This window comes from Tamandua tetradactyla, chromosome 8 (assembly GCF_023851605.1).
Source record: "Tamandua tetradactyla isolate mTamTet1 chromosome 8, mTamTet1.pri, whole genome shotgun sequence".
Taxonomy (NCBI): Eukaryota; Metazoa; Chordata; class Mammalia; order Pilosa; family Myrmecophagidae; genus Tamandua; species Tamandua tetradactyla.
In genome coordinates, this window is record NC_135334.1 from 108,436,771 (window position 1) to 108,460,964 (window position 24,194).

The following is a 24,194-nucleotide window of genomic DNA, read 5'->3' on the forward strand; positions in this document are numbered from 1 at the left end:
TGGCCATATATTCCTGGGGGAGCCGAAGGAACCCCAGAAATCAAAAGAATAAACCCGGAATTCAGGGACCTCGAGAGCCTGTCCTGGTTGCCCATGTTGGGGCTGCAGCGGCTTCTTACATCCCACACCCCAGCTCAACTGAGTGAACTCCAAGGGCTGGGCATATTCAACCCATTAATGTTACTATTGTGGGAGAAAGCCAAGACCAGAGGCCACAGCTCGCCTCTCAACTACTGCCCGTGTTTGGGGTAGTAGGTTCCCCTTTGGCCTTTCCCTGGGGTAGGAGTTCGTCCACACCTCCTTTCTGGCTCTCTTGCCCCCAACTTTCTTTTTCTCTGGGGCAACTTGGTCTGTTTACTGAAGAAGAATTGGCATTTTTCCCTCAGTGTAGTCCTGGCTGGCTGCAACACCTACAGCCTGGCATAGGTGTCCGGACCCCGAGCACCAGACATGTCTGCCCTGCAGAACGTTGGACTCAAAGCCAAGCCACCAAGCCCAGGTTCCATAAGCCCCTGCCCAATCTAGATGGACTCAAATCAAAGATAATGATGCAGTAGATTTTGGGCCCCAGGAACATAAATGGCTTCTTAGGCCTCTCTAACCAGCAGGCAACCACATACTGGCCAGTTGCACTATTTCTGGCCCAGTCATGTTTAGGTGGGCTGGCGAGTTCAGTATTTAGAACCCAGAACCCTTGATAAGTTGCATTTCCGCTTCTCCAATGCAGAATTTCAGGCTGGACCGACCTCCAGGTCGCCCATCTCGGCCCTCCTCTTACAGCTCCGCAAACTGGGACCTGGAGAAATCGCCAAACGAAACACCAGCCTGCCAATTAGAAGTGACACGATCCGAAAACAGGAGCCTCCAGACCATGCAGCATTCTGCGATCAATGGGCACTAAGCTGTTCCAATTCCCTTAAGTACAAAACACTTTATTTCTGAAGGCCCAAGAGTTAAGAACTCCTTGGCTAGGCCCCAGGTTCTTGCCGGGTGGAAAAGGGGAGGATGGTTTCGGTTTCGCCTGGGCCTCGGTCGGCCAGGTGCACAGAGCCCTTCTTCCGAGCCCGGGCGCCCCAGCACCTCTTGCAAACCATACATACTCCGTCCCAACCAGCCCAGGCGTTCCAGAAAAATCTTAGTTCCTAGGCCCGTGAGAAGTTTTGCTTCAGGAAAAGTTCCCCATCACTGTGTTAGCAAAACATTTCCTAAGACAGCAAGTCAAACCGAATTGGCTTAAAAGATCTCAACGAAATTCAATTAAAATAAATTTAGGGACCAAACTATAGGGGCTTGAGATTCCGGAACCGCTTGGTTCCGCTCTGGCCGCCAGAAAGGAGAGAAGTGCAGGCGCCAGAGTGATAGGAGAAAACAATGGTTCATGTCTCTCGTTGTACTTTTCCTGAACACCGCAAATAAACCTGTCCTTGTCTACTCCCAGACCCTGCAAAATTCTTTCCCCTGAGCCCCGCGTGTAAGCCAGGAGGGGATTTCCAAGCCGCGCTGAAAGGCAGGCCCATGTTCAGGCTTCATACCACTGCTTCGGGTAGAACCCGGCCCCCTATATAGCACAGAATCGGATAAACTGTTTTTTTCCCATCCCAGGAGACTGCCCCCACGCGCGCCTGGGCAGGAATTCAGGAGAGCCCCAGTTCTACACTTCCATATCCTGGAACCGTAAGTGGACTCGGACACAGTTTCAGGAAAATCACTATTTAGTTGCTAGCCCGTTCATTTACTTACCCTCCCCCCCCAACTTGGTACTTGTGTTCCTACTGTGTGCAATATCATATTGCGCTGTAAAGTCTGGACATCCCAGCGTAGCGTAGGCAGCTCATGCTGTAGGAGACCCACTCCGAAACCCCCGTCTGGACGTCTACGATGCCCAGTGCCTAGTGACAATTTGGTGGTTCCCTGGACAACAAAATCCTCTTCCCGAGGCAGAGCTTGAGACTGCAACGGTTCCCCCTTCCCCACTCCCGAAGGAACTCGAAATCCGGGAGTCTCATGGAGCTTTAGGGGCGAGGACCTCCCGGCTCATGCGAACAGTCCGATTCCCGCCCTTCCCGGAGGTGGAAGGCGTCGGGAGGTGGAAAGCGTCGGAAGCCGATGCCGGCGTATGGTCCCTTCTCAGGGCATCGCCTCGTCTTCCCGGCCGCTGCTTCCTAGACCTTGGCCGGACAGCCGAGTAAAAGCTAAGATCAGGGAGAGAAGAGGCACGAGAAAGAAGAGCCTGCACTCCGTGAGAGCCCCGGCGCCACCGCCCCGCGTGTAGGGGGCGCTCCCCGGGCTACTTACCCTGGTTGCGAATAGCGGGCTGGCTCTCGAGGCAGCTGGGCAGGTAGGGCGCGTTGGGGAACATCCTGCCCTGCCCGGACGACGCCTGGCTGGGCGGAGGAGGACCGAAGGGTCCGTAGCGACAGGCTCCGGCTGTGCCGGTGAATTGGCCGGAGAAATGGACGGTGAAGGCGCTCAAGCACTGCTCCTCGTGCGGCTCCGCGCCGCCCCAGGTCGGCTCCTGTTTGATGAAGGAGTGAGGCGGCGGCGGCGGCGGCGGAGGAGCCGGCGGCGGCGCGGGACCGCCCAGCGAACCGTAAGCCGAGGCGCCCGGGGGCGCGAAGTCCAGCACCGGCGCCCACTGCGCGGCGCCGCTCACAGGCAGGGCGCAGCCGCCGCCGGTACCCAGCGAAGGGACCGCTGGCAGCAACGCATTCAGGTCCCGCACGTCGGAGCCCATTTGCTGCGGCTCAGTCCCGGGCGCCCCGCGGCTCCTCCGGTCCTGCCCACGCTCTGTGCTCGACGCGGCCGCGGTGAACTTGGCCCAGATGCCGCAGCCCGAGCCGCGTGTCCCCGGCTGCTCCAGCTGCTGAAGGCACCCGGATCCCGAGCGCGTGCCGGGATGCGGGCTCCGGGGCACACGTGGAAGCCGGCTCCCGCGGCGGGAGGAAGTCCAGGATCGCGGAGAGGAGCAGCGGGGCCTGGCCGCTGGGACTGGCGTCCCGGCTCTGAAAGGTGGGTGGGAGGGAGGGCGGGAAGGGAAAAGGGGGGAGCAGACAGTCGGGTTGCGGAGAGCCCCCGGGTGTGGGTGCTGCCTTGAACTCCTTACCCCAGCTGCCTGGCTGCCCCCAGCTTCCCAAAGCTCAAATAAGAGGGGCCGGCGGCGGCGGAGGAGGAGCCAGGAGTCTCCGCCGCTCCATTCACACCGCAGCCCCAGCCGGGCTAGGCAGCGCGCGCCGCTCCTTGGGGGGGGGGGGGCGCCCTCGCAGCGGGGGTTGGAGGCGGGCCTGAGGGGCCGTCTCTCTCAGAGGCACCCTCCTCTCCTTCCACCCGCCACACGCACTCAGCTAGCTTGTGGGGTGCATCCCCCCCGCCCCCTCTTTAAGATTTCGCGAGTGTGGATGCCTCGAGGCACTGGTGAGTCCCTCCAGGTGAGAGTTCGTGTCCACTTTGCACTCAAGTGCGAAGGGGTGGGGATGGGGGTGTTAACCTGAGAGGGCGGGCTGGAGGGAGGGGCAGGTAGCCTCGGCTAGGGCGGGAACTTGGGTTAAGCACAGAAAACTTGCCTGGACTTATAAATCGCAGATGCCCTTTCTCTGCGCCTAGGAATCCGGTTCCTGCTTCCAGAGCCGACAGGCTAGAGTGGTGGCCATAATTTGGGGGTCATGGGGTGCGGAGGTTGGGGGGGTTGGTATAGGCCCTTTGTGGATTCCGGAGGCCCGGGATTCGAGACGAACGTGCCCCAGATTGGTGGCCTCGAGAAGTTGCATCTGTTGTAATAAGCCAGGCATGGTAGTTGGTAGTTGTCTGGTAACTGGCTACCTGATGAGGTTTGTACCTAGAGGAAGGGGGTTCCTACCTATCTAAAAATCCGTGTCAGCCACGTTAATCGCCCTTCCTAGTGCAGAGTATCTGATTCTTCCACGGTGAAGCTCGGGAGAAACAGTGGCTAGTTTGGGGGGCGAGGGGGTAAGAATACCCTTGGGGAAAGGCCCGGAGCCTGCCGGAGCATCCTAGCACCCTGTCGGAGGTGGAGATGGAGAGAGAGGGGCTCCTGGCGCCGCTCGTGCCAAGCTCTGCCTTGCTCCCCGGCGGGGGTACCACCCTCGGCGCGCAGCGGTCCGCGGGGAAGCGCAGCCCAGAAAGGCGGCTGGAGGAGCCGGGTAGGGAGCGCGTCCTTCGGCCCACGCCGCGAGGCAGTGTCGGCTGGGAGCTCCCCGAGTGGACCCCAGCCAAATCCTCTCCTCTCTCCGCCTGGCTCCGCGCCCCACAGGATCTATCGAGGATAAGGCGGAAGGCCCATAGATGAGGAGAAGCGCCGGGACTCCCGAGTGATGTGCATTTCAGGGGCGCGGGAAACGCCCAGCGGCGCCTGGTGGCCCAAAGGGCTCAAACTGGGACGGCAAGGCGCCCAGGGCGGGAGGCGGCGGGTTGCCCTGGGTCCTGGGCACCGGGCGAGCCGGGGATGAGGCCCGCAGCTTTCCAGCCAGGGTCCCGTGAAGCATCAAGGTAGATGCAGTTTCACGAAGACACTACGCGTTGATAAAGCTTTACTTACTCTCCATTTCGTAAGCTTTGGTTTTAATTTGCACTCGCTAAACGCAGTCGCTGTGAGTTCCGGCTGCGGGCACCCAGCGTGTGCGGGTTTAGGACGTCCGCGCTGTCCGCAATTCCCAACTTTTGGGATCGCCTGTCAGGAGACCCTGAGGGCAAAGATTGGGAGCATGCGCTGCCCGCTGCTCCCTCAGCCACCTTCGCGGTCGTGGACACCTCCCTGCGCTACTTACGGTGCTTGACTTTGCCACATCTCCACGCAGAAACATTATTATTATTTAAAGAAATGGAAGAGGCTCTTGATTCAGGTTTCTTTTTCTTTCCCCTGCACTCTATGGAGAGAGTCGACTGCTCTCCTGCACGCCCCATCCCTGAACCTGTTGCAGAGCTCTAGGGCTGGGCAGAGGGCAAGTGCGTTTGGTCTTTGTGATGGAAAAAGACCCCCGGAGAGAACTTGTCTCAGGCAAGTAGCCCTAGAGCGCCCCAGCCCCCACCTCTCTTCTATTTCTACTTGGAACTCGTTTTTCTTAACTAGGACTCAGGCGCTACGAAGCAAAGGGGTTCCTTTCCGAAAAGCCAGAGATTTCCATTTCTAAACGAAAAGAATGAAATTCTTTTTTTAGCAGTCTTTTGCAAGTTTTGTCTTGGGGGAGGATATTTGGAGGGACTGGTTGAAATGTGAGTCTTTGTGGTTTGGGATCCCACGAAGGACAAATGCGCTTACATCTCTGCTTTTAAGTTAAAAAATAAAAAAAAAAAAGGTTTGCCCGGGGAAGCGGGTGCGGAGGTGGGAGGAAAGGGCAGACCGACAAATTTGAGACTCGCTCACTGCTCCACCACTGGTTTCCTGAAATGCCCTGTGGTGGGTTAGCATAGTGGTGCGATTCCCATTACAACCCCCTGGTGCCCCCTCTCCGAGTCTTGCGGTGCAGAGCGGTGAGAGGAGTTCCCTCCAACTGACCCGGCAGAGAGGTAAGTGCTGCAAATCAGACACCCCGCCGTTGAGGGCCCCGGGACCTGTACCGAGACCTCTGAGGCATCCCCCCCCAACACACACATATACACACACATTGCGCTCTGGCACGGTGTCCTGGATGGCACCCGCAGACCCCCGTGTCTCAAGGGCCCCATACCCCCTTCCCCTCCTCTCCTCCCTCTCCTGGCTACGTACTCTGCGGGAGCCGAATGGTTACCCAGGCCGACGCACCGGCCACCCTGTTCTCGGCACCCCGAGTTGGGCCAAGAGGCCCAGAGCCTCAGCAGGAGGAGGCCGCATCCTCGGCGGGCCCCGGCCGGCAGGCGCTCTCCTGCTCCTCCTGCAGTTCGAGGCCGGCCCAAGGTCTCAGGGAAATGAAGGCTGCAGAGAGCTGGTGGCTCCCCTCTTTCACCCCCCTTCCCACATCGTCAGCGCCGAGACTCATGGCCAAAGGAATACCAGTCTAAATCACCAAAAGTCAGACCTAGAGATTCAGCTCCCTTTCTACAGAGAAAGAAACGAGGCCCCGGCAGGGGAGGAAAGGCGAACTGCGGGGCGCAGTGGTTACGAACAAGGAATTGGGGGCCAGAAAATGAAATCTCGGCTCCGCCACTTTAACAAGGGCTGTGAACCTACTTTAACAAGGGCTGTGAACCTAGACGAGTTCCTTAGCCTTTCAGAGACTCGGTTTCCTTATGGGTCAGACGAGCTCATGGGACCCTAGTGAGGATTAGATAGGAGTTGAGGATTAGATAAGAGAATGGTGTTGGCCTGAGAGCTGAAAAAACTTTGCAATTTTTGTTAGCATATAATACAAGGATACATGGCAGTTTATGGAAGAACCGAGCTGAAACTCGGGTCTCCCTCGAGGCTTTGCCACGACCCCTTTGCCTCTCTAGGGTGGGGGTAAAGAAAGGAGTGAGGAGGAAAGGAAAGATGCTGGAAACCTGTGCGGCTTTGGTACAAGAGTAAAGCGCATCCCCGCCTGGAAGGTGCATGTAATTATCGCAAGATCAAAAAATCGCGGCTGGGGGGAAGCGGCACTGAGGTCTCTCGACCCCCGGGACCGGTTTTTTCAACCGGCACCGACAGCGGAGCGCGGAGTTGGGCCGCAGGGGCCCCAGGGACCAGCGCGCACGCCGGGGCCGCGCTCCAGCGTCACCCTGAGGCCACAGACATCTGAATAAACACGCTGAAGCGCTGCGATCTGTCAAGGGCCAGGGCTCTGGGCCGCAGAGGCCCTTGATCAGGAGTGGCCCGACCTCTCGACAGCCCGCCTCCCGGGAGGAACAGGCGCTCCGCTAGGTCCTCGCCCGAGGACCTGCGCCCGGATCCCAACGCCCAGAACAAACGGCCGGACATCTGCGGCTCCTTCCCCACCAATTTCAGCTCTTAGAATCTGCCCACCTCGGGCCACCCAGCAGGCGCTTAGGATGGTTACCAGCCACGAGCTTCACTGTAGAATTCCCAGTTTTTTGTTTTCTCTTTCTTTAAATTAAAAATTTAATAAAAAGAGCAAGGTAGGGATCTTTTGTCCTAGCCCACTCCCGTCTTCCTCAGCTTGTTTGACAATGAACTCGATCTTTTATATATACATATATTTATATATATGACCAACCCCTCCATCTGCGGTTGGAGTTCTGTTCTCTGACTCGTTTTGGGGTCCCGGGAACCGCCGTGCACTGGAGGGAACGCCGCGCAAATTCCCCCTTTTCTCCCCCAGCGCGCCGTGCCTGGAGCCGCCCGGGTTACCGGTCGGTTCTGATGCCAACGCAAGCCGGATCCCCGAGCTCCCGGAGTCCTCAGTGAAAGGATTCCGCAGCGCTGCCTCTCTAATTATACCGTAAATCTTTTTAAATTCTGGAACTAATTATATAGAGGATATGTCTCAATTTGTTCTGCATTAATGCCACAGTGGGGCTGGAGGCCCGGCCGTGGCCAGAGTAGATACTTAGGCCCATGAAATTGATGAACTGAGAGTTGCTTCTACTCCTAAACGCACCATCTGGAATTCCAGTCTGAGGTTACAATTAGAACTCCTGACCCCAGATTCAACTTTGCAAACAACAGGGAAAAAAATGGGAAGGACGAAAAAACTGACTTACTCTGCACCTGTAAAAAAAAAAAAAAATTCCCCACACAATCTTAAAATCTATTCCCTCTTAGAAAATTTTTTCCAAGTATTTCTTTTGCTTAAAAAAAAAAAACTTATGGAAGATAAGGGAATATATTTTATACACTGGGTTGTATCTCTTCCCCTTTTACTCTCCCGGCTGTTCTCAGATTAATAGTTATCAGTTTTTTCCTCAGTGTTGGATGTAATTATGTAGGATCAAAATATTCCCCAGTAAATTAGCTTGCTAAATATTCTGTCACTATTGTGGTTACCCCTTTGAGTAATAGTATAATGACAGAAATCTATTTAGATCTAGCAACTTTTTTTTTTGACTGCTGTTCTAGCATAACTGTAATCGGAGATTTTGTTATCCTTTTATTTGTGTTCTAAATCGGTTGGGCCAATTTCTGCTTTCTTTAGTAACACGTTGCTCTATTTTCCTCTCACTTTGACCCCCAGAAGAAAATGAAGGACCAGGCAGTACTGGGGAATCTGTTAAATTTATTAGCATAAATGCTTAGACAAAACGAGATATAAATCATTAAGATGTATTAAGCCATAAAGTATTCCAATGAAGACAGCCCCCTCGTCGGGGTCCTGGTGTATAAATGTCCATATAAAACGAGGTATCGGTATTATCTTTCAAACTGAAAATATGTTGTAAAAATATACAAAGGTTCAGTTAGGAATATGGCAGGGGAGGGGCGAGGGAGGTAGGAGATATTCTTTCCAGCCCCTCATTAGCATTGCGGTAGCTCAAAAAGTGTCAGGAAGGAAAAAACTTCAACAGTTTGCATTTGGAGTCTTAGGTAGATAATTTTGGGGGACGAAGGTATTTGATGGGGAACAGAGTAAGAAAAGAGGAGATGGATAGAGGGAGAACAAAAGGTGTTGTTTTCTGTAGAATGAATTTTTTTTTTCTCCAAGGGTCGATTTAACTTCACAAAAATCTGGTCAGGAAAGACACTGCCTCTGCACACAGAGAGCAGATGAGCCATTAGCAAAGCGCCACCTGAGCCTGAGTGAAGCTGGTGGACAGCAGACGATGTGCTAAAGGTGAGCAGGGAGCAGAGGGCCAGGGCTGTGGGGAAGAGGAATTGCCAAAATTCCTGGCCGGGGTTTACCAAGACAAAAATCAGACAAAATGTTTAAGGAGCAAGTCCTTGTGAACTCATAATCATGGGTCTCTGTAAATCTTGGCATATTGGGGCATGTTTGCCTTTTAGAAATGATTGTTCTGCAGCATTTTTTTTTAACCCTAGGAGTCCACCAAATAAAAAGAATGGTTTCCCTTTCTCTTCAGCAGGAGTATCCACCTCCTTCTGGTGCCATTCATTCATTCATTCACTCATTCATTCACAATGCGTAACTATTTATTGGCACTTTGTGCCAGGCTAGGAAATTCATCAATTAACAGGACAGCCTCTGTCCAGCTCTCATGGAACTTACATTCCAGTAGGCATGACAGACAAATTGCTGGCATACAAATCAGATGCTTTCAGGACGTTATAACGGCTGTGAAGGAATCAGATTTGCTGGACTACAGAACAAGTAAGGGTGAGATGGGGGTGGGAAGCAACATACAGCCTTCATTTCTTCTACCCACCCTGCCACGTCTTAGTGCGTTTAGCAAGTATTCCACCCTACTGTTCAGATGCAAGAAATGTGAAGGATTTGGAATGTTTGGTCTGATGTCTGCCTCTGGGATAGCTGGACTTGATGCAGATGTTTAGCTAGAGCTGGTTAAAATCACCACTTGGGTAATTACAAGCTGAGCCACCCTGCACAAATTACTTAACTTCTCATAAACTCAGTTCTCTCTGCTTCAAAATAAAAATAACATAGTTGCTATTGCACTTGGGAGATGAGGTAAGGCATGTGGATTTCTTAATCCATAGGGAGCACTCCATAAATGGTGGCCATTAACTATTGAGACATAGATTTCCTCTTTTTAATGAATTGACAAATTCTAGATTTAGCATCGATATTTGTGTGGGTTAAAGAAAGGCAGCAGTCTTTGTTCTTATTGGATTAGGGACAGTTAGGGAAAAGAAGCTGTTGTGAATAAGTCTGACCTTAAAAAAGTTGTTGCCATATTGAAGGAAATTGAAATCGTTTGCCCTACGCCTGGGCTCTGTACCTGGAAATATGTGACCTTTCCTTTAAAATCAAGTTTATATTCCCTTTATTCGGTGCAGAAGGCTGTGGATTTACATGAGCTTGAGAAATTTAGGATTGCAGTGTTCTTATAGCCACGTGCCAGGTGTGCAGATTGGTCCAGAACAAAGAATCCTGGGCTAGGTATAAAAACACCTGGGTGCTAGGTAGGGGATTCTGCAACTCTCAAGTTATTCCACTGGCTACTTAAAGCAACTTAACAGGAAAGAAAGAACACATAGAATACATCTGTGTCCTTCCCTAAATCCTAATACAAAAAGGCAATGCATGTTTAATAACTAACATTTTTAAAAATAATATCCTCTTATGACCAATGGCTTAAACTAAACCAATCTTTTCTATTCAAAACAAAACAAAACAAAAAACCCCACCTGGACTCAAATCCTGTCTCTGCCATGAATTCTAACCTTAGGGAAATAACTACAGCACTGCGTTTTATAGTATCCTTATCTGTAAAATGAGGATGACAATTAAAATGAAATGAAATACAGCAGTGACTTAAAAAAAAGAAGTGACTTGAAAACTGCAGAGTGTTACACAATGCAAAGGACCATCATGATTCTCTGGCACATGTGAACCAACTCTGGAAAGGAATATACCCATTTAAAGCCCCGGGGGACATTTCTTGCTCTATGCTTCTTCATTTACAAAATGGGCATAATACCAACTTACAGAGTTGTGAGAATTAAATGATACCGGTAAACTTTTGGAACAATGCTTGGCATGGAATGTATGCTATGTAAGTGTTGGCCGTAAAAGTTACCCTTCTCTGGCCATCTTCCTGGGCCCAGAGCTGAGCCTTATATTTTCACATTGACAGTTTCTTATTCTAGAAGTACAGAATCTTGGGGTCAGATGTCCGAGGTTTAAATCCCCCTCTGTTACATTTTTTCTGTGACTTTCGGTGACTTCCTTATTCTCTCTGAGCCTTAATTTTTATAGCTTTAAAATGGAGTTAGTGATGCCTCCACCTCTCAAGAGTTGTCTTGAGAATAAAGTAAAACAATATATGCAAAGTGACACCTGGCATGTGGTAGGAAATCAATAGATGTTAGTAATTGAACTTTGCATTGGTCTGATCACAGAATATTAAATCTGACTTCAAGAAACCAATCAGTCAGCAAACAGCCTGCATTTTTAGCACACACAGAAACGAATTCTCATCTTTTTTTTTTTTCTTTAACATGGGCAGGCACCGGGGAAACGAACCCGGGTCTCAAGCATGGCAGACTAGAACTCTGCCTGCTGAGCCACTATCACAGGATCCTGCTTGTCTTCTTTTAAACTCACCTGTACCACACCGAAATCTCACTTTTTCGTATAGGAAACACTTTGCAATCAAGGCTTTGACAATGGGTTTCCCTTTTAACTACAACTCTTTAGCTTAACAAGTGTGAATCTTATTTTCATTGGGTTTGTTTGCAGAATACCCAACATATAGGAAGAACTTTGTTAATCTCCTGTGTTTACTATAAGTAGTAAACCGTTTCTAACAATGGATAGAGAGAGCAGCTCTTCCTGAAGTTGCCACATAGCATTTATTAATAGCTCTGTAAACAGGCATGAACATAGTATCAGCTTTCTGTTCCAGGTATTAACAAAAGTTTATGAGCAGTTGCTTAGGAAAAACAAGATAGAGTCAGAAGAAATCTGATACTCGTCAATAGTGCATTTATTTCAAGTCTCCACAAATCACAAACAAATGAAACTTCTATTGTGATCATTATTCCAGATCTAAAGGATTCCTTCCCCTTTGGTAGAAATTAAATACATTTCAGAAAACCCAAGATATTTTTCTCTACTGATACAGAGGCTAATTACAAAATTTCCCAAGAGATAATAAATATTAAACTCTAATCACCAGATGTGACACAAAATAAAGAAGAAGCACATAACTTAACTTTGATTACCTATTTAAGGTTAATTATCCCCAACCTGGGAATTGAAGAAATGTGGTTATCTGTTACATTTATTATTGACACCCCATTTGTATTGTGCCCAGGAAAGTCTCAGTTTAAACTCTTGTTCCAGTTTTAATGGTTAATTTTCTCCCTTTTACTCTCTCTGAAGTGTCCTGGTTTTGATGGTAAAAGATAAGGACTCTGCCTTCTTAAAATTTTGTTTTATATTAAAACCTTTAAGAAAGCAAATAAAGAAAGGGTAAAACATGAAGTTTAAGTGGAGCTAGGTGAAAGAAAAAATGATTGGGTAAATATTAGAAATCAAAGGGTGAGTATATTTACTATAATTGAGCCCAAAATTTAACTCTGAGTTCCCTGACAACCAAGTCAAAAAGAGAAAATACCACCAGTTACATACCTCTCATTATGCAATAGAAGAAAGAAACCCAGGTTGGTTTTCAGGAGATAACCATTCCAGTACTAAATTCTAAGGAGAAATCTGGCCTTTCTGTTAATGTCATCAGACAATGGTTAGTGACTTCAACAGTAACATCTCAAAAGATGTGGAAACAGGGCATGCCACGGTGGCTTAGCAGACAGAGTTCTTGCCTGCCATACTGGAGACCTGGATTCGATTTCGGATACCTGCCCATGCAAAAAAAAAAAAAGAAAAAACAAACAAAAAAACCGTAGACACATTCTCTGAATGGTGATTTGATATTTCCATCCACAGAAAAGCCAAAAGCATAACGTTGGAATTATAGCTCTGTAAAGAGGAGAGAGGTAATAATTAAAAGTCCCTTTTGGAGGCTTTCTGGGCATCTGCCTGATTCAGGAATTTGTATGTGTGATTTTCAGAAATTCCCTATTGGTGTAGGAACATCTTTTACTTGTTAATCATTAAATAATGTTGCTTATTAACCAACACACTGCTAAAGAGCTGCTGCTTACTTCCGGAATCTAACCCAGTTTGGGGAAAGTGTACCCTAAAGCAGTAGTTCTCACCTGGCGGTTTTGCCCCCCAGGGGAGACGTTTATGATTGTCACGGCTGGAAGTGAGAGGGTGTCCTATAGGCAATTTAGTAGGTAGAGGCTAGAGATTGTGGGAAACATCCTACAGTGCACACGACAACAAAGAATTACCCAGCCTGAAATGTCTGTAGTACTGCAGTTGAGAAACCATAGGGTGCTGTCCATAGGAGAAGGGATGGAGACATCATTTCTAGCTGAAGTAAAAAGAAAAAACAAATCTCATGGAGGAGGGAACCTTGAACAAGATCTCAAAGGATTCCCTACCTCCACCCCAGTGGTGCTGAGGGATGGCTCTCCCCAGGCTCAAGAAACGGAAGGAACAGAAATGGGAAGGTGAGAAGAGGCAGGACATGCTGGGATGCCTCCCACAAAGGGAATTGTGGGTAAACGAGTTTAGCGAAAAAAGAGGGAGAACCCATGTGGAGCTATAATAAAGTCAGAGAGTAAACACAGAGATAGGGCAAAGAGTTTCTGTTCTGATGTTATGCTCCAGCATCTCTAAGTATTGCTAGTATTTTTTTAACCCCACAAATCAAAGGCAGCATTAACTTTTATATTCACAAAGATGATCTTTTCAAACCCTGGCTTGTGTTGTGTATGTGGCTATGCACGTATTTTGTTCCCTCTCCCACACATCTTTTTTTTTTTTTTTTTTTACCACTTACATATTAGGGATTCCTTGGCACTCAGTTTTATGTCACATTAAATTTATAAATGGGTGCCTGTTTATTTAAAAATACAACCTATCGAGGCACAGAAAATTCTGAACCACTGCTGTAATTAATACAGCATTGTAGGAATCTCCATTAAGAAATATTATTCTGACCTAGTTTTCTATGTCATGCTTCAGATTGTCCTTTCTTGAGTCATGGAATGCTTTATGAGAAAGGACTGCAAAGCTGGATCTCTCAATATGAGCCATCTCACCCTTCAAAGTCCCGGCCAGGAGATGGGACAAAACCCTCGTCACCATGCTGACATGTTTACTGCTAGCGTAGGAAAATATTGCTGTTGCCCAATTCAGTTTTCTCGTCCATCCGTTTGACTGGAGACATAGATTTTATGCTTTCCTTTGATGATTTACAAATAAATTTGCACAATCCACTAAGGTCTGCCAACATATATATGTTACTGGAAAAATCTGAGATGTTGAAAAATGAGTGTAATTTATCTCATTCCAATACTTTCCTCTTAAGGACCAAATAAATATCACTAGCTAGTCTATATACCTGACATATTTATTGCAGTATTCCCACTGAGCCCTTCGCATTGTCATGTGTTCTCACACATTGTTTTCACAAATTGTGTTTTGAAAGAAGTCGAGTGAAATTCCGGCCAGAGAAACAAGATGTTATCTTTTGGAAAGGATGAGCCCACTCTAATGGAAGAGGATAATCCATTCAGAGGTTTGTAAAGCCAATGTCCCCCAGTGGGTGTGATAAATCCACAGGATCTAAATCCAGGATTTTGCACTGGGACCTTGAAATCAGCACGAACGATCTCATCGTGCTCCAAATAAACACAGTGTAGTGTTATTGTTGGATAAGTGTGAACATCTGTTAGGTTAATTTTGCCTTATTTCTTAGGGGCAGTTGGATACACTGAATGCAGTTCTAATTATGTGTACTGCAGATGGAGCTGAGATGGGGGTACATAATGCCAAAGCTGCTTCCATCATCCATCTCTGAACTGAAGAGGCTACGGTTCCCTTCTGAATTCCATCAGCAGAACCATTTCCCAAAGGTGAGAATGTCAAGACAGCTGGTCTTCTTCATTTTTAAAGAAATGTTGTGCCTCGAATAATTGTTTGGGAGACAAGAAGAGTCTATCACTTCTTCATGAATCCCTTTACCTAACTCAACACAGTACCTTCTTGAATATCACTCGGTTCGCCCAGGATGTATATTTTTTCTTCAGATTGAGTCGGTCATTGACAGCAGATTAGAATTGGAAGGGACTTTAAAGAGCAGCTAATCCTACCCCTCATTTTTCAGATAAGACATAAGACTTGCTCAAGGTCACTCAGTTAGTTAACGGCAGCCCCTTGAACCCTCACTTGAAACTTTCTCCGAGGCAAGCTCCATAGGAGCTGAGCACCTCCTCTCAGCGACAGCTCTCACTCTCCACCTGTCACACGACAGGCTCAGCCACAGAAGTGGGATGCCCAGTCCTTGCGCTCAGCTGTGGCTCACTGGGTGGCTATGCTATGAGACCAGGTCATAATCGAGGTGGGTCGTGGAAGTTCTGCCATAAGAAGTGTCCTTGTAACTGCACTCGCTTAGACCAGGTCCAAGAATTCTCTTCCATTCCTCCCTGTGCTATGCACGGAGACTCAAGGCCACCTCATTAAGTTTTACAGAGAGGGCCTGTGGTCGGTCTATAAATAAGTAGCTATCACAATGTTATCAGAATTAGGAAAGTGCCACGGTATTTCATGGAGGACCCGACATACACAGACATTAATCATCAGATACCTAACATGCTGGTAGCATCCTTTTGCTGGAATTACTCAACGTTGCCTTGTAGAGGTTTAGAAACAAGGACACCTGAAGGGGGCGCTCTTCTAGTATGGAACTGAATGAAGTGACAAATGCACAGATCTTTCAGAGCTGCGTTTATTAGCTTAGTTCAAGGAAGAAAACCAGAATGCCACAAAGAAACTGTTAATTCTTTCCACCCTGTATTGTTGTTGCCTGTTTGAAGCTGATGAAATCCTGACAGCGTTTTGCTGGTGGTGGTTGGGGAGTTGGGGGGTTGGGGGGTGGAAAAGGTTACACAATGTGCAAACACCCCAGACAGTGAACAAAGACCAAGTTCCAAGATGTAAAACAAAATAAAACAAAAAAGATTTCCCCTAATTCGACTCTCCAAGGACCCAAAAAGCATTTCAAACATGTCCAGGAAGGAATTAAAAATAATTATCCTGGAGAGTAATCACTCCCTTGGTTGTTTTAATGTATTTTTGTCTACAAACAAGAGAAGTTCTCTAAACCGCTGCCTTGGCATATTTTGAAAGGTCTCTGAAACAAAAGTACTTTGGGTGACCCCAGGATTACTGGGTAAGAGTCACCAAGGATGTGGATGAGGCTGAAAAAAATAAAAACAGATGATGTACTTTTTGATGTCAGACTTGAAATATTGTATAATTAAAGTGGAATAAAATACCAGAGCTTAGAAACAAAGAAATAATCCTATCAGGAAAATTAGCAAGTTTATGTAGGAGAACGTTAAGTAAGACTTTTTAAAGCTTGCTGTAAAATCGCTCTTATGCTCGGCAGATGGTTCTGTGGAGTAACTTTATGTAATTAGGACTAGCTTTACTCCTCCTCCTTGCCTTCCTCCTCCTCCTCCTCCTCCTCCTCCTCCTCCTCTTCTTTTCATAATAATAGTTCTTATTATTAGCCACCTCGTGTTAGGGGCCTCGACAAGACAATCTCATACGTTCTACTTCTCACCACAGCCCTTTTAATTAGAGGTTATTATCACCTTTCCTTAAATGAGGAAATCTTTGCTGGGAGGTTTGGATTGCTCTGTTAGCCATCTAGATGCAGTGTTGTAGCCAGAGTGTCAGCCACGGTGTGTGTGGGGAAACATCAGCCTTTCCGAAGGAACTGAAGTGGGCATAAGGAAATGCTGGAGGTCCACTTGGGCCCCAGCCTCGGCATAGCTGATCCTCAGAGTCAGACCCCACTGTTAGGGCCCCAGCATGTCAAGATGCACAGGCCAAAGCAAAATTAAATACTTTCGCTACAGAATCCGTTACCATTACATGGTGTCCTCACCCAAGTCTGACCCACCGCCTTCCTGTTTGTATCAAATCCTGGCATACCCTGCTTCATACAATGGCTGTGTCCCTGAAATTAATTTTTTTGTCAAGTACAGTGAATCACAGTGTTGATGCACTGTGGGGGAGTTACGAGAAGAATCTGCTGTTTCAAGGAATCCCATGGTGATTTTTTCCCCTAAAAGAATCCCACCCGCCCCTTTCTTTCCTCCTCTCCCCCTCCCCGTTTCTCCTCTTCCTTCCTGTCTCTTCAAACTTGAATTTTGATATACTGGAATTGAGTAGGGAACAGCGGTAGAAGGCAGGGAGGGGCATGCCAGTATGGTATATAAATAAAGCCAGAGGTAGCTCTATTAAAGGGTCCATTCAGGTTTTTAACAAGTGGCTCTCAAAGCTCTCACAGGTAGACTGTTTCCTACAGCAAAGAAAATAATGTACCTTTATAAGCCAAAATCTCATACGTAGATTCAGGTGCTCCCGTGCACATATGCACACACATGGACACACGTGGATCTGAAATGCAAAAATTGCATCACGTGTTGCTGAAGACTGTCCTTAGCACAAAGCCTGGAGCTGCTCCTTCCCTTTTAGGAGAGTCTCGTGCTTTGCTGAGCTGGGGTGGGGGGGGGGGGAACCTACGGACAACAACGACTGATGACACCTTCTCACTTTCACACCTCCCTGCAAAAGTAATTTCTCCTTTCCCTTCTACATCCTCCACAAACAGTCATGAAGCCTTGAGCTAAAGGAACGTTGTAAAGAAAAAAAGGAAAATGGTTTCAGAGGGGCCAATTGGCACCCTCCGCTCACACTAAAAGACACAGAGTCAGCAAGGGAGACCTTCTGGAGCTTCTCAGAGAATTGGTGGGAAAAGAGGCATCAGATGTCCCAGGCAGGGAATCACATGCTCAAAAGCTGGAACAGCCTTGCCTGGCTGTGAATGCCCTAGGAAGACAGCCAGAAATCCCCACCCAGGTGTTTTGGGACTGAGGGAGAGGCCGGGTTCTGAGAATCAGGCAGAGGAACTGAAGTTGTTGGAGAGAGTGGAGAGGCCCACCTTACAGGAGCGCTGGCTTTCTAACAGGGCCATCATTACCCTGAGCTCAGGGAGAGAGCCAGGGTACAATCCTTTGGTCGCATTCTCCTTTTTCCCTCTCAGCTCTGCCGGTATTTCCCACCTTACCAGAAGCGGACTGTGAGGGAGCTCACTGGTGCAGGCCACACAGTCCAGCCTCCTGGGGGCCAGAGTGGGTGGCAAAGTGGGTAGACTGGACATGGAGGGGCCTTGTGTGTCTGAAAATGACCATATTCTAGCCTTGTCTTGGTTGATATTTGGCAAGTTGCATAAGTATAGATTGGAGATCATTTTCCCTCAGAATTTGAAGATGTCGGCTATTTACCTTTTAGCTTCTAGCACTGCTTTAGAGAGAGCCGAACCCATTATGATGCTTGAGCCCATAAGTGAGACTAGCTCTTTCTCCCTGGAACTTGGTAAGATCTTCTCTTTGGTCATTTCCTGAACTGCCCAATTCAAATCCCAAAAATGCTGGCTTAAGAAAAACAATTGATCTATTTAACACATTATCCCAAGAAATATTTCAGAATGACAATTTGCAGGAACAGAAAAAAAAAAAAAGAAAAGAATTGCTACTAAGTTTTGGAGAAATAATCCTTCCTTTAAGCGGCATTTGTACCTACCTTACCCAATATACAGTATTGAATTTTAAATTCAGTTTTGTAATAGATGCTTTGGGCAAATCACATTAGAGATGGCGAAAAAGCAATTCATGATTATGGGACCATTCAGAATCACAGGCTTTGTGTTGTTGTTTCTTCCTGGGCCTGGCAGGCTGGTAACAGAAACAGACAGAGGCCATGGGGCGTGTGGACTTGGAAGGCCTAGGGTTTAGCTGCAGGGGTGGATGGGGGGGGGGGCACTGTCCGTGGGTGCCACAGGGCGCGTAGGACAAAATTGCAATATCTTGACTTGTTATCTAAAATGTCTTTTTCTACTTGCAAATCTTTGTTATCCTGATCACACATGAAAATTGCCACGGAGGTGTCTGAACAATGCAGGAGGCTAAGTTAGCACTGAACAATGTGTCTTTTCAGTAACAACTTGGGGCCTCAGATCATCCAAAAAAGCAGAACTAGGAGACTTTTCTCTTAAAAAAGCAATAGGTTTTATTTGTGATGAATTTATTATTTTACACAAAGATACTAGAGTTGGGAGGCATTCCTGTTGCAGGAACCTGTCATTCAATGTATTGTGGCTGGGGCACGGAAAGTTGACGACAGAAACTCCTGTGGAGCAGAGGTGGACAGCATGGAGTGATTCTCATGGTCTGCTGAACGCCAGAGATGAGACTGGCTCTTGGCCACAAACTAGACTCCTGGTCAGTAAGGCCTGCTTCCATCAGCCAAGGCTGCTCTGCCTTTTGACTTTTTTTTTTTTTTTTTTTTAACAATAGAAATGAAACTGCCACGGGGAAGGAAGAGAACAATGGTGTTTGGACAAATGGCACAAAAATAGAGCTTGACGGACAGTTCAGGTCAGAGAGAAAATTAAGGCACAGGAAGACTGATGTTGGACTGCTTATGCCAAGAAGCAAGCACTCCGTGGGAGATTTCCACCTACGTGATGAACTGGCTCAAAGGTGGCTCTTTGGACTCTGATTTTGTTGGATATTTTTTGGCAGAAGGACACTTTTTTTAGAACTTTAAACTTAGAGCGCAAGTATACAGGATTGATACGCATCGCTGTTGTATCCTTGAGATCTAAGGAAGGAAGAACTGGCAAGGGGTTGTGCGACTCCACTAAAGAATGCTGTTGTCTTTTGTTTCCTTGGAGATCTGCTAGGATGGATCAGATAGAGTTTTGGTCTGTGGCAGCAGGCAGGCTAAGAAACCTCGAGTAGCCCTTTCTAGATGAGTAATCCCCTAAGAACATAAATTAGGAAGCATTTGATCATGACCTTGAAAAAAACAATTTATAAAAGTATATTTTAATGTATCAATAAAATGATCTGGGAAGAGGGTTTATGTGAAAGTTCACACGAGAAATGCAGCTATTAGCATACATGCCATTCCCCACCTTGACCCCAGCAGGAATGTGTAAATTGTAACACATGGAATGTAACCGTCTGTTGAGAGCGTTCATAAATCTGCCTGGCAATGAGCATCACAGTGGTCTGCATGAGAAAAGGTCCAGGAGGGGAGAGTAGGTGAATGTCATTTCTAACTACCCTTGTGCCTAAGGACATGACTCTAAGCTATGAATAAGCCCACATCCTGATAATCAAAAAGTTCCAAACAATGTTTCTTACTACTATTAGTTATTTCTGTACTTTTCCATGGGACCCAGCCCTGGAAAAATTAGTATGTTTATATGTCCATCCATCTATCTATCCTTCCATCCATCCATCTATCCAACAAATATCTGCTGAGGTCCTACAACATTGTGGGCATTGTGCAAGGCACCGCAGAAAATGTGGAGTACGGGAGAGACACTGTCTTGCCTCTGTAGAGCTTACGGTACATAAGAAAACATACTAAGCAAATAATTTCAGAAATTATTTTATAGATGCACTTGTGATAATCCCATAAAAGAAAATAATAGTATATGTGCACGCTTCCATATTTTTTCCATGGAGTATGTCATTTAATCTTCATCACAGTCCTATGCAGTAGATGCTATAATTAGCCCTGCTTTAGAGATGAGGAAATAGAGGCCTGAAGGTGTGCATGGCATGCCCAAGATCCCACAGCTACCTATTCTATAAGTAGGGAATAGCATGCCAAAAGGTCCTGAGGCAAAGGAGTTGGGCATGCAGGGCATGGAGAAGGCCAGTGTGGCTGGAGTGTGGAGGTGAGAGACAAGACTAGAGAGGTAGACAGGGGCAGAGTAGGTGGGACCTGGTAAATCCTAAGGACTATAAACTAAATCCTGAGCAGAAGGGGAGTTACTGGAAGGACCTGACTTTGTCTCACACCCAGGGCTGCTCCAGCACAGCTGCCTGTAGAGGAGAGGTGTTCTCCCCATGGAAGAATGGACTTGTTGCTGGGCTAGCAACTCATTCCTCTCTTTCCACCAGTTCGGTAAGAGTAAGTGGGTTCTACATACTTCTGTTCTTAACAGACCTCCTTCCTCTGATACAGCTAAAGGTCAGTGATGTCAAGAAAAGACTGGCAAGCCCAAAAGTTTATTCAACACTGAGGTCTGCTTAATATTAACCTCCATTATCACCATTAATTTCTGCTCTGGCCATTGCCCAAACCATGGGACCCCATGAAGATGAAAAGAAATGATGCCCCAAAGGCTTCCACCTTGTGAAAAGGGCAGTGTTTCTTCACACTCCTAGGACAGATAGGCTATTACTCTGTACATTTTTAAATCAGTTCTTTCATTTATTCGTTCATCAAAGATTTAATACTTATTGCACAGCAGACATGAAAATACAAAAGGATGTAAATTCAAAGTCCCTCTGCACACAGGGCTTTGAGTCTGGCTCCAGAGGCAGCTCATACCATGCTGTCACTCATGGTCATAGGCAGAAAAATGGTCCCCAAAGATGTCCACATGTAATCTTGGGACCTGCGAATGTATTATCCTACATGTTAAGGACATCAATGTGGGGAGATTATTCCGGATTAGCTGGGTCCAATGTAATCATAAAGGTCCTTATAAAGGTGAAAGAAGAAGACAGGAAGGTCTGAGTTGGAGCAGAAGATGGAATAATGGAAGCAGAGGCCAGAGTGACGCAATTCTCAGAAGGGGGCCACAAGCCAAGAATGCAGGCTCTAGAAGCTGGAAAACGCAAGGACAAGTTCTCTCCTAGAGCCAACAAGGAGTGTGGCCCTGCCTACCACCTAGATTTTAGCCTAGTGAGACCCATTTCAGATTTCTAACCTCCGAAATGGTAAGATAATAAAGTTGTGTTGTTTTAGGCCACTAAATTTGTGGTAACTTATTACAACAATAAGAAATAGTGCACTCACTATTCCAGCCATGTCCAGCCCAGGACAGATTTCTTGAAGCTCCATAGGTTTCTCCTGGGCCCAGATGCAGCCTCGCAATCCTTCTCACTCCTACAGCTGGGGCAGCTGCTCCCAATCAATCGCTGAGATGGAACTCACTTGCCATCCTGTGGGGTCCGCATGGCTGACACCCTTGATCCTGACCACTTCGGCATTGCCATAGATTAGTTAACTAATTGGGTGTTTCTTGTTAATTCTTTTAGACTTGGGGTTTAATTCCCAGCTCTACCACTTAATCACTGTAATCCCTGGGCAAATGATGTATTTCTCTATGCCTCATTTTCTTCATCTGTATAATGAGAATAATAATGATAATATCTACCTCCAGAGTTGTTATGAGAATTAAATAATTTAGACATGAAAGCGTCGAAAATAATGCCTGGCACATAGTAAGTGCTCAACAAAATTTTAACAATGACGATGGTGATTGTTGTTGTTATTCCCCACAGGGCATAGCATGAAGCTTAAAAATCCTTTTTTGGTCACTCTGGTTTCAGTGTGGGAAACACATTGGAGAAGGAAGAGTGGATGCAAGGTGACGGGGGAAGATTGAATTAGGGTAAGGATGGTTGAAATGGAAAGTAGTTGGACATGAAGATAGTGATGAGGTAAAATCAACAAGACTTGTTGAAGATTGCATATGGCAGGTAGGGATATGCCAAAGAATGACACAGGGCCTTATAATGACATTTTATAATGACATGTTAATATAACATGACATAAATCCTTATTTTGCTTCTCCTCCCACCTTATCCCCACTCCCCAAATCATTTTTTTTAACTGTGATGACTCTTCTCTTTCTTTACAGAATAAAGAAGCAACAGAAAAATTAAAATAAGGAGCAAAGTGAGGTTTGAGGTATAGGAACATAAACTACCTGGCAACATCTAGCAAGAACGGGAGACTTGTCTTCTACTGGAATTTCATCTGTTTGGTGCCAATACATTAAGGTGGCATTATAACTGGGCCGAAAGAAGGGCTGTCAGACAGGAGAGGAAGAAAATTAAAAAGAATTAAAGTGTCAGATTGATTTAAAAAAAAAAAGGAAAAAAGTGTAACAAAGCAAATAGATCATTTTTAAAAATGAGTGAGTTTGGGATGGGAGTCTGGGCAGCGGAAGGAGAAGAGAGGACCCAGGTGCATTGCTGCTGCCTAAGGATAGTACAGGTGCAGGGACTGGGGTTGGGGGGGTAGGAAAAATTTCTACATATGGAGGCAGAAGAGAGTTTCTAGCCTGGCTTTGTCACCAATGAGCATTTGAGCAAGGACAAGTCCCTCTCTACTCAGCCTCCTCCTCAGGGATTCCAAGAGAGCACTCGTGTTCTGGGCCCTGTGAAGCACGTGTGTGTGTGTGTGTGTGTGTGTGTGTGTGTGTGTGTGTGTGTGTGTGTGTGTAGCAAGCCTCAGAAGCAGCCCTATTTCACTGGCACGTGGAGAAGGGAAGACCTCTCGCATTTCACCTGCCCATCTCCATGAGTGTGGCTAAAAAGAGACTCCTCCCCCAGAAGAGCCTCCTCGCCCTTCCACCTGCCCTCCCAAAATGACTCCTATTTAAGTCGGAATGTTTTTTTTTTTTTGAGCTGGCGGGTCAGGAATTGCTCAACGGCGGAGTTTATTTAATCCCTTCCCCACCCCCCCGCCCCCTTCCGGCTGTGCTCAGCTGAAGGGAGGGAGAAAGGCACACTTTGAAACTGTAGCGAGCATTTGAGCAGGTTGGATTCAATTCTGGATACAAATTCTCAAGGCAAATCTGCCTGAGCTGTGTGCTCCCTGCCCACGGAGGCGCGGGGTGAGGCTGCATAGAATGGTCGGCGAATTCCGTCGGCGCTGGGCAGATAATGAATGATGCAGGGCAGTGAGCCAGGACACGCCCCTCCCCCTGGGGTGGGGTGGGGTGGCCGGCTGAGCACCTGCAAGAAACACTTTCCCGAGGATGCCTCAGAAAGGCTCTGCCCGGCTCCCCGGTACCCACCGAGCTGGAGGGCCGGAGCCTGGAGAGCTGCTCGAGTCCCAGCCCAGCCACAGGCGTGCCGCGTGACACCTGCCTCGACTTAGGCTTCATTTTCCCGGCCCATAAAACAAGGGCTGGAATAGATGCTCTCGAAGGCCTTCTCCAACTCTGACGTTTTGTGATGTTGACGTTTGGGGTATTCACGAAATTTTGGCAGGTTTCTGAGTTTTAAATGAGCACAGCCCCGCTCTGGCCCAGCAATGTCAATTCTAGGTGTGAGTCCTATGGAAATCTGAGCACACAGATGCAGAGCTGTAGAAGGATGTTAATTACAGCTGCTTCTATGCCCTGAAAACATCAAAAACAGCTCATATATATGTCCATTCTTAGTGCTGCACTGCCGTGATCAAGAATGCAGACCCAACTGTGCTGAAAAGAAAAAATGTCCAAAATAAAACTTTAAGTGAAAGACATTAAATTGTTGAGTAAAATATATAGTGTGGTCACATTTTTTCTGAAACTAAATCCAGATATGTGTAATATATATTGCATAATGTATTATATTTGTTTAATTACATGTTTTACTGCCCATATTAATGTTTCTATATTTTAAGTTTATTTTATTTTAATTGCTTCATATTTCAGTGGAAAAGCTGATCCTTTGTTCAGTT

General features: G+C 47.0%; 1 protein-coding gene and 1 long non-coding RNA gene across 9 annotated transcripts in view; one reads left to right on the forward strand and one right to left on the reverse strand.

Moving 5' to 3' along the window:
- WT1 (WT1 transcription factor) overlaps nt 1–2,992 on the reverse strand; it is a 43,771-nt gene extending 40,779 nt beyond the window's left edge. For all 4 annotated transcript variants that reach the window (XM_077114312.1, XM_077114311.1, XM_077114310.1 and 1 more), the window contains exon 1: nt 2,296–2,992. In XM_077114312.1, the coding sequence (XP_076970427.1) occupies nt 2,296–2,734 (439 nt within the window). In that variant the 5' untranslated portion in view covers nt 2,735–2,992. The remainder of the gene's footprint in view (nt 1–2,295) is intronic.
- The window catches only part of LOC143644830 (uncharacterized), a 28,050-nt gene extending 4,848 nt beyond the window's left edge, over nt 1–23,202 (forward strand). Inside the window, exons 1-6 of one of the 5 annotated variants that reach the window (XR_013156892.1) lie at nt 3,259–3,425; nt 8,568–8,696; nt 14,068–14,157; nt 14,384–14,494; nt 19,007–22,131; nt 22,381–23,202. This is a non-coding gene — a long non-coding RNA (uncharacterized LOC143644830). Of the gene's footprint in view, nt 1–3,258; nt 3,426–8,567; nt 8,697–14,067; nt 14,158–14,337; nt 14,495–19,006; nt 22,132–22,380 lie in introns of those variants that run through there. The other 4 variants (XR_013156893.1, XR_013156894.1, XR_013156895.1 and 1 more) reach the window with 4 other exon arrangements.
- The last annotated feature ends 992 nt before the right edge of the window (nt 23,203–24,194 follow it).